General features: G+C 51.0%; 1 protein-coding gene across 2 annotated transcripts in view; it reads right to left on the bottom strand.

Annotated features, from left to right (window-relative positions):
* Positions 1 to 11357, bottom strand: part of RET (ret proto-oncogene) — a 68418-nt gene extending 57061 nt beyond the window's left edge. For both annotated transcript variants that reach the window (XM_054576857.1, XM_054576858.1), the window contains exon 1: positions 11279 to 11357. In XM_054576857.1, the coding sequence (XP_054432832.1) occupies positions 11279 to 11348 (70 nt within the window). In that variant the 5' untranslated portion in view covers positions 11349 to 11357. The remainder of the gene's footprint in view (positions 1 to 11278) is intronic.
* Positions 11358 to 12994: the final 1637 nt, after the last annotated feature.

Raw genomic sequence — 12994 nt, 5'->3', positions numbered from 1 at the left:
ATTTTTAACTCACCTGAATATTTCTTGTACAATGTGTGCATTGGGGCTCTACATTTGTTTTATTTCAAGTAATAGTGGTCCACGCACCTTATTTGTTGAATAAGCCTTATTTTACCCATTGATTTGAAATATCAACTTAATCATACATATATTAATCAGATATATATGTTTATCTCTAGAATGTTCATTATATTTCATTGATCAACTTGAAAAAAATAATGTAATACACGTATGTTTTATGAAAATTTTGGGAATGCAGTCCATTGTAACAAGTGATTCTCAGTATTGCATAATTCAAAGACAAATACTGTTATTGTGTTCTTGTATTTATCTCAAGTATATTCTTATTAAATATCATTTTTTACTTAAAAAGAAGAAAATACTACCATAAATAAATACCCACGGCCTCCTTCACCCTCTTCTAAAAGGCAAGTGCCTCTAAATGTAAATGTTTTTCACATGAATTTACTCTTTAACATTTCTGCGAAATAGGGTGAAGACCAAGGAAGGGATAACAGGGCAGGAGTTTGCTCAGGCTGTTTGTACCTGACAGGGACAAACACAGTAACGGTCATCTGCCAGGGGCCCAAGGATGCTAAGGATGTGACAGGCCTACCACTGTTGGGCATAGAAATGAGTCTTGAGGGGTCTTTTCCTATGGCCCTATCGGGTCTTAGTACCGCCAAAAAATTGAAAAGGTGTATCCAGGAAAGTCTGTTTCAACATGTGGATGGCGACTCATGATTATAACTTCTGGTGGAGTGATAGTCAGGGCAGCCCCTGCGAGAGCAGCACCCACACAGGGCCACCTACACAAGGTGACTGGGACAAAGATGTCTCCATGAGTCCTCAGCATCCTGTTTGTCAGAGCTAGGCCTTGCTGCAACCACTGCAATCTGGACATGCCTCCTTTTCATATTTGCAAGTCACCCCCCTCAAAGGAAGCCCCATCTTCTGGGGGACAAGGGGACTTCTACCAAGCCGATCTGCCCTCCTGCCCCCAGCACACACTCCCTCCTTCTGTGGGGAGGGCAGCCTTGAGATGTGACAGTGTTATCCTCTCCTTTCTTCACTCCTGCTGTGAGCATGAGCACAGGTAGTGCAGCCAGGGTGGGCTGCAGGCAGGACTCCCAGGGACAGCCACCAGTCTTGAGAGCAGAAGCTAGGCTCTTCTGGGGGTGTGGGGACCCCAAAGAAGGCCTTAAGATCTACTTTGCTGGGATGGTGGAGGTAAAAGACCTGGGGAAGCCCCTGAGAGAGGCAAGTACTGGCAGAACATGGACCTAGGGCCAGACAAGTCAGTGAGTACTGAAGGCCCTGATGCATGCCCAGCAGACCAGTGCTGGGGCCCACACCACCTGAATTTTGTTGCTGTCATTAAGCCCCCTGGGGGCACCAGACCTCGAAGACCTCAACTTTAAGAGTGAAAAAAGGAACCCAACTCCAGGAGTGGCTGTGTGGAGAATGAGTAATCGCAACCAAGTCCTCAACTGACTCCTCCCTGCATGTGACAGTTCACAACTCTTTCTGAGCCTCAATTTCTCCATCTATAAAATGAGAGGCTTACACCTACTGCTGAGGCTCCTTTCTGAACAAATTTTGATTTCCATATGAGTCTATGTAATGTCTGTGTAGGAACAGTCATGGAATTAATTTCCTGACCAGTGGCCAAGAGGCAGGATGGTGGGCATGATGGAACTTGGAGTGGGCTTTGGCCTAGGTGGCCACTGTAGAGTGTGGGACATGCAGCTGGAATAAGTTTAGAACCACACAGGTCCTCCTAGACCATAATGATAAAGCAGAAAGACATGAACCTAAATCTGAAGGAGAGATTTCAGCATGACAGGAGGAAGCAGAAAGTAAAGGGCAGAGCTGGTGCATGGTCCTTCACCCCCAGCTGTGTGATCTGATAGGCACTTTACCTTTCTGGGTTTGTTCCCAGCTGTGAAGTCCCCCCTGGAAGCGCTGCTGGGACAGCCCAGACACAGAGCACCCGCTGACAGAAGCCAGTTCTCCTCCTTTATCCCTCCCCCAAACTGGAATCAGATCTGCCCTGGCCTGTAAAGGCTTCATGCTACCCCTTAGTCAAGGCCTCCCTGCCTCCATGCTGGGCTGTGGCAGTTGTGCAAGGTGGGAGCACTGCTTCAGTCAGCACCACTGTCTCCCAAAATTGCTTCAACAGATGGGCAGCTTGATGTCACACAGTGGCAACCATAGTAATCCACCCCACCTGCCTGGTTGTTTTTAGAGTCTGGACGGAGGGTTAGCATAACAGGGCAGCCGTGGATTTCCTCTGTTGCGGACCTCTGCCTTGTCAGGTAAGCTGGTGGGTCACTGGTTCCCAGCACCCCTCCCTTTGCCTGTTCTTCACAGTCTTTAGGCATCAGCACCTCACGCACTATTTCTTATAGGAAGTTTGAGTTCAATGTGGCTTTAGGGTCCAGGTCTTCCAAGGATATCTTCAGGGTCCCAGTGTTGTCACGGTGACTCAACCCCTACAGAAGATATCAGATGAACTCATGTCCTTCCCAAAGAGGCCTAGGGCTCAGACACTAACACAAATGCCACTGGATGAAAGCGCTTCTCAGAAATAGTTGCAGATTTGATACAGCCACGTAAACCCCAAAATAAAAAGACAAATCATTCAATTAAAACCTTGGCAAGGAACCTGAATAGATATTTCTCCAGAAAAGATATAAATGGTCAAGAAGCATGTGAAAAGATGCTACACATAACTAAGCATTAGGAAAATGCAAATCAAAACCACAGTGAGATACCATTTTGTACCCACTAGGATGGTTATCATTAAAAAAAAAAAAACAACAACAAAGAAACAAAAAGTATTGTTGAGGATGTAAAATGGGAATCCACACACACTAGTAGTGGGAATGTAAAATGGTTTGACTGTTGTGGAAAGAGTTAGCAGTTCCTCAAAAAGTATAAAACACGATTACCATATGAATCAGCAATTTCACTCCTAGGCATATACCTAACAGAAATGAAAACAGGGATTCAAACAGATGAATGTTCATAGCAACATTACTCATAATGGCCAAAAGTGGTTACAACCCAAATGTCTATTAATAGATATGGATAAATAAATGTAATTTTACATGCAATGGAATATTACTCACCCTTCAAAAGCAATGCAGTGCTGATACATACTACAATGTGGATGTGAAATATCCAGAATGGACATACCCGCAGAGACAGAACACAGAGCGGTGGTTACCAGGGGCTGGGGATGGGAGAACTAGGCAGCACTGTCTAATGGATATGGGGTTTCCTTTTGGGGTGATAAATAACTCTTGGAACACTGGAGGTTGTATGCAACACTCTCAAATGCCACTGGATTGTTCACTTTAAAATCTTTAATTTTATGTTACATGAATCTGATCTCAAAAAACAAAAGGAAATGGTCATTATCTGCCACCCTGTCCCTCTCCCTTTCCTCCCCTAGCTGCTAGGCACAACACAGGTGCCTGCTGTGTTGACCGGGAAAGGGTGACCTGGAAGAGCTGGTGTGCAAGGGCACAAGTCCAGAGAAGGGACCCTCAGGAGGATATGGAATGTGGGCAGCTTACCCTGGGCCCCTCCAGGCCTGGCTGGTTAGAGCTATACACCCCTTCCCATGTACCCCTGTGTGTGGGTGTGGAGTGGCTGATGAAGGTGTCATGAGTGGGAGACACACAGACTGTTTGAGTCAGTGAGACTTGTGGGGTTTCACTTACCACAGGCAGCATTGCCTGCCCTCATAGATGCAGCTAGGTGGGAGTCTAGGGAAGCAAAGAAAATCCCAGCAGATCTTGGTCAAGACTTTTCAATGTTCTGAGGTGTGCCAAGAGAAAGAAATATGGCCCAAATGAAAGAACGGATCAAAGCTCCAAAAATAGAACTAAGCGGTAAGAGATAGCCAACCTATCAAATGCACAGTTCAAAAACACTGGTAATCAGGATGCTTACAGAATTAGCTGAGTATGGTTGCAAAATGGACAAAAATGTGAAGGCTATGCAAAGTGAAATAAAGAATAATTTAAGACAACCAACAACGAAGGGAAGGAAAACAGGACTCAAATCAATGATTTGGAGCAGAAGGAAGGATAAACATTCAATCGGAACAAAATGAAGAAAAAAGAATTCAAAAAAATGAGGAGAGGCTTAGAATCCTCTGGGACAACTTTAAACATTCCAACATCTGAATCATAAGGGTGCCAGAAGGAGAAAAAGAAGAGCAAGAAATTGAAAACTTACTTTAAAAAAACAATGGAGAACTTTCTCAATCTGGCCAAGGAAGTAGACTTCCAGGAAGTCCAGTAAGCTCAGAGAGACCAGCTCCAAAGAAGCTGGACCCAAGGAAGCACACACCAAGACACCTCACTATTACATTATCCAAGATTAAAGATAAGGAGAGAATCTTAAAAGCAGCAAGAGAAAAGGAGAGAATTATCTACAAAGGGGTTCCTATAAGGCTATCAGCTTATTTCTCAAAAGAAACCTTGCAGGCAAAATGGGGCTGGGAAGAAGTATTCAAAGTCATGAAAGACAAGGACCTACATCCAAGATTACTCCACTCAACAAAGGTATTGTTTAGAATGGAAGGGCAGATAAAGTGCTTCCCAGATAAGGTCAAGTTAAAGGAGTTCATCATCACCAATCCCAATTTCATCATTATATGAAATGTTAAAGGGACTTATCTAAGAAAAAGATGAAGATCAGAAACTATGAAGAGTAAAATGATAACAAACTCACAACTATCAACAACTGAACCTGAAACAAAAACAAAAACAAACTAAGTAAACAACTGGAACAGGAACAGAATCACAGAAATGGAGATCAGAGGGGAACAGGAAAGGGGAGAATAGGGGAAAACATCCAGGGAATAAGAAGCATAAATAGTAGGTACAAAATAGACAGGGGGAGGTTAAGAATAGTATGGGAAATGGAGAAGCCAAAGAACTTATATGTACATATAACTCATGGAATGTTGGTGGGACAGGGAGTACAGGGAGGACGGGGATAAAGGGAAGAAAAAAATGGGACAACTGTAATACCATAATCAATAAAATATATATTTAAAAAAAGAACTAGAGCAAATACTCCAAGATTTTTTAAAAAAAAAGTCTTTTAAAGGTTCTGTGAGTTACATCTGTGGTCCAACAAGGATCTCCTGCGGGCCACCACCTGAAAAGGCTCAACCCCTCCTAGTGGTGGTGCTAAGTGCCTGTTAAAAGGTTTGTACAGGCAGGCACCACACCCACTCTTTGACTAAGTGGTGGCTGGCAGATCCCTACTTCTGGCTCTACCCATTCTCCACTCCAGAAGGGTGAGAAGGGAAAGCAGCAGACCCTACAGCCAGTGCTGGAAGGGCAGGATGGGGAGCAGGCAAAGAGAGAACTGGTGTCTAGGAGCAGCTGGCTCGTGTCTTTCACCTTTCACTGTCTTTGCCTGTTTCATTAGTTAGAAAAGTTTGAGGTAGAAACTCAGTAAACTCTCTCTCTCTGCTCAAAGGCCCATCATCACTATGTACCCCCAACTCAGCCCCCTACATTCACCCCCACCGTTGGATCCTAGCACAAAGTGCACATATCTTTCCCAGCATTTCCAGCTATTAGTTAAATTTTAGGAATTTACATTTTTTTCTTTTTCCTTTTCTGGAAAAGTGAGAATCATTAGACTATATGGCAATCTCATAGGTACATGTGGTGTAGGGGGTACCTAGGACCACTTTTGATTTCCATTATCTTGCCAGGGGTTTTATGATTGTTTTAGCAGCAGATTCCTTTCGCCGATCAGAGCCCAGGTCTGGGCTGGTGCTCTGGGCAGGGCTTGCAACTTTGCCCCACTGCCTCCTTCTCCAGGGCCACACTGTCCCTCAGGTACTTCTCTGGAGCCCTGGACCATGCAGAACCCAGACACTTGTACCCATGTCACAGAGGAGCAAAGGCCCAAGACTGAGATGAGGTACAGCTGCCAACACCTGAATCTTGGAGGGGAAACTGGGGCCCCTAAAACCTAGGCCTAGAGGAGCACAGGTGCTTCCCCTGAGCAGGTCTGAAGAGCCCCAGTGGACATTGCTGATGTCATGGAGAGCCTATATTGGCTGACCCACTAGGCAAGCACACACCTGTACATGTAGGTGCACAGGTGACCCTTCTGTGGTAATGCCCTGTCTGCTATACTTTGTGGAGCCACCCACAAGGCAAAAGCAAACAGAGGTGTTTGCTCGAGGCTGGCCACCTGCTCTCCTTGAGGATCCAGGTGTTGCCAAGGTCCCATTGGCATCATTCACTCCACAACCCGCCTTTTTAGGGGTATCACTCCAGCAGGCTAGGAACTAAGGAAACAGTGGCCTTGCCCAGGGTTCTCAGGATGGACTGCTCAGAGGTCCACTGGCTTCACAGACTCCAGCCTTGGGGACAGAGAAGGGTACCAGAGGCTCCCACAAATACATGGCTGTGAGACCAAAGTCCTATGGAAGTCAAGGCCTTGTCTGGCCCCAGAGCTCAAGGTGGGTCATGGGAGAACCAGAAGAGAAGGAAAGGCAGGAGGAAGGTCCAGTTCACAGGGGTTCCCAAGAATCCTGGATCCTCAACCAGAAGAAGGCCTGTCCTCTAAGGTCCTCTGAACTGAGGCAGAGCCCTGACTCTGGAGTCACAGCCTTCCCTAAACCCCTAACACTGGCCCTGGGCTGCCACTCTCTGCCACTTGGGTGGGGAAGGGAAAGCCACATGAGATTGGGAGGCTTTCTCACTCCTTTAAGTCCCCCAGGAGTACCTTTCCCAGACTTCTGGGGTGACACCCTGCGCCTGGCCTCTCTGAGTCATACTGACCTCTCCACCTCCCATTCAGCTTGCCTCTCCTCCATCTGAAATCTCTCTCTCTCTCTCTCTTCTCTCTCGATAAGGGACAGCTTCCTTTAGCACCCATGTCTCTCCCTGCAGGTAACAGCTCGGAGGTGAAAGGGCCCTTCTGTTGTGCCCCACTGTGCATCCCCAGGCCTCTGAAATGCCATGGGCTGCAGGTGGTCCCTCGGGGAGTATGTGTGGATTGATCACTATTTCTGTGATTGTTACTATTAAGTCACTCAGAAAAACAACTGCGAACATGATGAGGAGGAGGAAGATGATGATGACGACATGAGGGAGGGCCTGACATGCGTGGCAGCCAAGGTCAGGAGCCTGCACAAGACCCCCACTCTAGGAAGCATCCTCCTTGAAACCCAGAAGAAAGAGGAAAAGGACCCACAGTAGAAATGTAGCTACTTCCACAGGTTGGAAGGAAGTGCTACTTTAGTGGGACACTCCTCCAACTCTTCCATTTTTTCTTGGTGCCAGGTTGGGTGCTATCTTCGCCCAGGTTGTCCTGGAGTCCTGGGGAGGAGGGCCCTGGAGAAGAGAGCCTGACTGTACCCATGCCCCCCACCCTGAAGCCCAACCCCTCCCATTCTGTCCCTCCCCCTCCCCTGAACACCCTTTCCTCAGCATAGTAGTCTCTTTCAGGTGCTGGGTCCCTAGGCAGAAGATGAGTGCAGGGGAACACACTCCAGGCCTGTACCACTAGCACGGAGACCTCTTCCTGTCACACCAGAGCACACATGCCTTCTCCCCTGGGGCCATCTATGACAGGGTCATGACTAGTGGCAGGCCCCAGGCCCACAGGACTCCCAGGTATTAGCTAAAGCAGTGGTTCTACCTGAGAAACCAGCTGATACCCAGAGGGGCTCCTGTTTCAGGTGACTCAGTGCAGAGCCACACTTCACTTCCATACCTGGGCCAGGCTGTCCCCAGATCCCTTGGAGACCCGAGCAGGTGAGTCACTGCTCCACTCATCAGGTGAGTGGGCTCAGGACAAACTTCCTCTCCCAGAACACCTCTTCAGCCCTACCCATTGTCCTCACCACTGCTGGCCCAGAGAACGGGAAGCCAAAGGATCAGGGACAGGGAGTCACTAAGTCCTCTCTTTGGGCTACAGGCTATGGGAGCCTCAGTTTCCTCACCTGTGAAATGAGGACACAAGGCACCTCCCTCAGGGTTTCAGGAGGGCACAGTGAACTGGTGGATAAGCAGCACTCAGCATAGACCAGCTATGAGCCCCCAGTGGGGTGTGGCTGCTCCTGGCATCAGCCTCATCAGTTAAGACCAGAAGACAGAAGAGTCCTTTTCTCTCAGGTTGCAGAGAAGGGGAAGGCCACAGGGGAGGTGGCAGCTTTAGGGCCCTCCCTTCACCTTGGCAGGCCAGGCTCTGTTTTAACAGATACCATAATTTTTAATTAGTTCTCTCTTCCCTGACTAAAAGGCCATTAGCTTCCCATTAGGTAAATGCATCCCATTTTCTTCACACCACCAAAGAAACAGTGATTTACTTAGCCATCCCTAAAGCAATTCTGCAGAATAAAGCAACTTAGGAATGGGCTCAATAAACTTCCCTGTTTGTGCTCTGCTCTCAGGTCCCACCCTTTGGAGCCCACCGGCTGGCTCAATCTCTCTGTTCCTGGATAAGTTGGACCCTGCTGGAGCCTAGAGCAGCCAGTGTGGGACACAGACAGCTCCAAGAGGCCAGAGGGGCTTAACAGGGTGGAGGAGGAAGAAGGTAAGGCCCTGGCGAGCCTTGCAAAGTAGGATCCATTTTCCACTAGTCCCTGGCCAAAAAGAGGAGAGAAACTGAAAGAGAAAGAAAGCCTAGATGGAGCAGCGTTCCTGGCCAAGAGGCTGCTCTGGTACCTGCTGGTCCAGGCAGGAGCGCCTGCGCAGGCCACACTGCAGAGGACTGGGCCCAGCAGCCTGGGGGGGGAACCTGCAAAATCATGGAGAGTTTTCCCTTCTTTGGTGCCTGGGAGTCAAAGGCCTGAGGGGTCCCCAGGAAGAGAGGGCAGGTCCTTCCTTCCAGCAAGCAGTTATGAATAAAATGAGACCTGAATGCATGTGCAAAATCCCAGTGTGTGTGAATGGCAGGGAGAGGGTCTGTGTTCTCTGGGTGAGTGGTGGAGTGTGAAGAACCAGGCCATGATGAGGGAGTTTGCCATAGGCATCACGAGCATGTGTCCTTGAGGAAGGGCAGGTGTGTATCTTGGCAATGACAGAGTGTGAATGTGAGCATGGATGTAAGGGTGTGGGTGAGAAGAGGAGTCCTGACCTCTAGGAGTCTATACCTGGGTTGGCACCTTTTTCTGAAGGTGTACATGGTTACACATAACAAGAATGTTCACATATGGTGAGGAGGCAGGAGGCTGGGTGTTGGGGGGTGCGCTGTCAGTCTATTTTCAATGACCTTGCTCTGGGCCTCTTTGGGTCCTCCAGCCCACTCCTATAAGTCCTGAGGCAGCACTGCTCCTTTTCCTACACTCTGGTCTTGGCCATTGACCCTTTATCTGGGGGGCCTCTTTAATCCCCTCTTGTCAGGCCCCAGCACAGAAGAGACCTTTCTGTCTTGGGGAAGTGTCTGGACAGCAAGGGGATGGCCTTCATCCTCTAGAGGCTCAGCCCATCCCCCAAGCAACAGACCAGGTCACTGGAACACCATATCCACAAGAGGGCGCTGGGAGGCTGAGCTGCTCCCAGCCTGGGTGGCTATAGGTACAGCGGCAATCTGGGGCAGTTCAGAGAGAATCACGGTGTGTGTAGCTCCAAAGGACGTCCACAGGCCTCTCCAAAGGCCCTGGCTTTCTCCTCTAAGGTGCTGTAGGGCCACTTCACTCTCAGTGCTGCCAATCATGGTTTCTTTGTCATCACAAGGGAAAAGTGGGTGGGGCGGGGCTCCCACTCCGACGGTTGGAGAACCTGTCTTTGACCCCCAAACTCAGTGGGCCAGGGGTGCAGAAAAGCCAACTGTTCCTGCCAAGTGCTGCAGGGCAGTAGCTGGCTTCACACACTGCTTCTGGGTTACACCTGACTACAAGCCCACAATTACAAAGTTGCAACCCAAGAGTTACAAAAGATCTTTAAAACACCCTGTTTGTGTTTAATTCTTGCCCTGCCGGTGTTTACAGCCTGTGTCCTCCTGTAGCACTGTGACCCCAGAGCACTGGTACTGGAAACAGACTCTCTCCTCCCATTCTTCCCCAGGGCAAAGAAAGAGCTTCCCACCCTGGGGACCATTATGGCTTCAGTATCTGCTCCTTGATACTGGGATCCAGTCACAGCAACTAAGCTTCTGGCGGGCCTGTGAACCCAGAGTTTGTGCAGGACCTGGGACTAGAAGCAAGGTGCGACCCTCTGTTCTGTTCCCAAAGGCCACCTAGAGGGAAAGCCCTTTGTCAGCAGTGGGGGAGAGTGGCCAGTGCTCCTCTGTCTGAGGAAAAGTTGGTACATATAGAGGTACTGCAGGTGCAGATCAGTCACTGACGGTTTGAGGGAAACTATAATGCCAAAATGCATGGCCAAGGGCGTGAGATCCTACAGCTTTGGAGTTCATCATATTAGGGTGTGGGGGTGGGGGACGGTGACCAGCCTTTGCAAGGGCGTATATAACACACCTAGCACCTAGCACCGACATGGTGGCACAGAGGCCTACAGCCCACTCCAAGAATGTCAAAAGCTCTTGGAAAAGATTGGTCCGCAGCTGTCACTATGGACTCAAAGGCCGCGCCTTCAGGTGGCCTTGCCAGGCAGTGGCGTGTTCTAAAGCAGCCTAATGGGGCTCAATCATGGCGGGCTCCCCACCCCGCTGTGCTGGGCCAGTCAGTCTGAGCATGCCACTGAGGGCAGCCAACCAAGAAACTACAGGCTTTTAGGTTTTTTAAAGAGTTAGGCGGCAAAAACCTCACAAGGTAAAAGCAATCTTTTATAAAAGAGCAGATGCCCTCTACAGCCCGTGGCGGACCAGATCATACCAGGAGGAGGAATGCACCGACGTGAAGCGCAAAAGGAAACCAGGGCTCGATCTTCTGCAGAAACAGAACTCCCTGCGCAGGTCGCTGGCTTTCTAGGGCTACTTCATCCGTCCTCCCCTACCTGCGCCGGAACGGCGAAAAGATACGTCCACTTCGTTCCAAGAATCACCAGGCTGGGGTGCGCGGCTGCAGCTCGGACTCCGGGCACCGACTATGGCAGCCCGGCCTAGCACGCTTCGCGCTCCAGCCCGGGACTCGCCCAATCGGGGCCCTAGGCGCCCTGCCCACTGCACCATCTCGTTCCCCGCCAAGCCCCTTCGGCCCCCAAATGCGCTGCCTGCTGCCCACTGCAACCAGAAAAGCGTTCTGGAACGCGTCCACTACGCCGCTCCGCGCGCGGCGCCAACTTCGCCCTGGCGGCTGCGGGTTCCGGTCACCGGCAGGACTCACCTTCGCTGAGCAGCGGCAGCAGCAGCAGCAACCACCGCAGCACCACGGTGCCAGCCTTCGCCCTCGCCATCTCTCGTGCGCGCCGGGGCCGCGGCAAGAGGGATGATGGCTCTGGCAGGCGGTGTCGGCAGCGGGGTGCGGCGCTCAGCCGGGCCGCCCCATCCCGCCCCGGACGCAGGGGACACTGCAGGAGCCTAGCGTCGGAGAGTGATTCTGGGTGCTCTCCGGTGCTGTGCACCGGCCTCTGGTCGCGGGGCTGAGGCCAGGCGAGCGCAGGCTGGGGAGGAGGTGCTGGCAGGGGCGGGGCGGGGCGGGGCCAGGAGGCGGGCTGGGTGCGGGTAGGGCGGGACTAGGGGTCCCCGCCGGGTGACTCCTGGTGCGGATGCGGGGAGGGCCCCGTAGCAGACGCGCTGGACAACGGGTGCGAACCTGGGCTGGGGAGATTTAGCAGCGAGGTGCAGAGCTCCGTGTGCGGGCCTGCCATCCGTATCCCGGTCCACGTCCCTCTTCAAGCGCAGCCACTCTTTCTTAGCTTGAGCGCCAGCTTGCGGTCCCAGCGCTTCGCCTTTCCCACTACGCGGGGATATGGGGTCTGGAAGGCCTGGCTGAGTTGCGCCCGAGTGGACGTAGCGACTAGGAGGGGGCTCCGCCTCCAGGACCCTGGCGCGGAGCGCATCCTCCGCCATTTCTCAGAGGAGGTGCAGTGGGAGCACTGCCTTTTGGAGTTAGGCCTTTTCTAGCACGACGCAGGATGAGAAGAGCCAGGGCAAGGGCAGGAGAGTCGGCGCGCTTTTTGTGCTTTCAGAGCACCCCCGGGACGAGCCTGGAGTATGGCTTACGAGGTCCGCGTTTGTGGTGGAATAGAGGGTAGGGGTGATACCACATCTTTAGGACTGGTGCAACCAATGAGAGCAGGAAACTGGGCCCGGGCACACCTTTCAAAGAGATCTGGCGCTGGTGGCCTAGTGGAGTGCTTGGAGGCGAGATCCACCCCACCCCCAACAGAACTCTTTAGATGTGGGACCGACTGGGTAGGAGAGCAAGTAGCAACAGAACTGGGGCCCCAAATAATTTAATTTTCACCCAAAGAAATGATGCCCACAAACACATATTGGCAATATAATCCTAAAAAGAGGGAAACTCAGGACCCTTACCAGGGGGTTCCTAGGGTGAGATCCGTTCTATGTCTCCGTGGGAAAAGTCCACTGTTTTCCTCCTACCCTGTAGCTGTCTTTTGAGATCTGGCCTCCACCTGGCCCAGAGAAATGGAAGGCTTGAGGTGGTAGGGTCCAGGGTAGCTAGGCCTGTGGTACCACTACTTTAGGGTCTTTTCTTCCTTCTGTGCACAGAGCTGGACCCTCTTGCCTGCCTAAGCTCAGGGCTGATTAGGAGATCTGCATATCACTCTGCAGATATGAAGTCAAAGTGAAGTCATCCTCGCAAGCAGGAGGAGGAGCTGCCAAAACAGACGCTGGCTGGGGGCTCTGCCAACCAGGATGCGTGGAGTGGGCCTGCTGGCAGGAGGCCAGAACACAGTGTTGCCAGCTCAGTAGAGCCATCCTGCAGCCATCAGACCTTCGTATTGCCTGGCACCTATGCCCATGGCCTCAGCCTTTGGGATTTATGGAGCTGGAGCTGGCCAAAGAGGCTCCCTCAGGTGTGGACAGGCCCTACTTCTGGTGCTAGTGGATACCAAGGCTACACACTCAGGGGTCT

This window comes from Pteronotus mesoamericanus, unplaced genomic scaffold (genome assembly GCF_021234165.1).
Source record: "Pteronotus mesoamericanus isolate MK-2021 breed Mesoamerican mustached bat unplaced genomic scaffold, CSHL_Meso_final contig_35, whole genome shotgun sequence".
NCBI classification, from domain to species: Eukaryota; Metazoa; Chordata; class Mammalia; order Chiroptera; family Mormoopidae; genus Pteronotus; species Pteronotus mesoamericanus.
The sequence above is the reverse complement of the archived record's forward strand: the minus strand, read 5'-3'. Positions and strand labels throughout refer to the sequence as shown.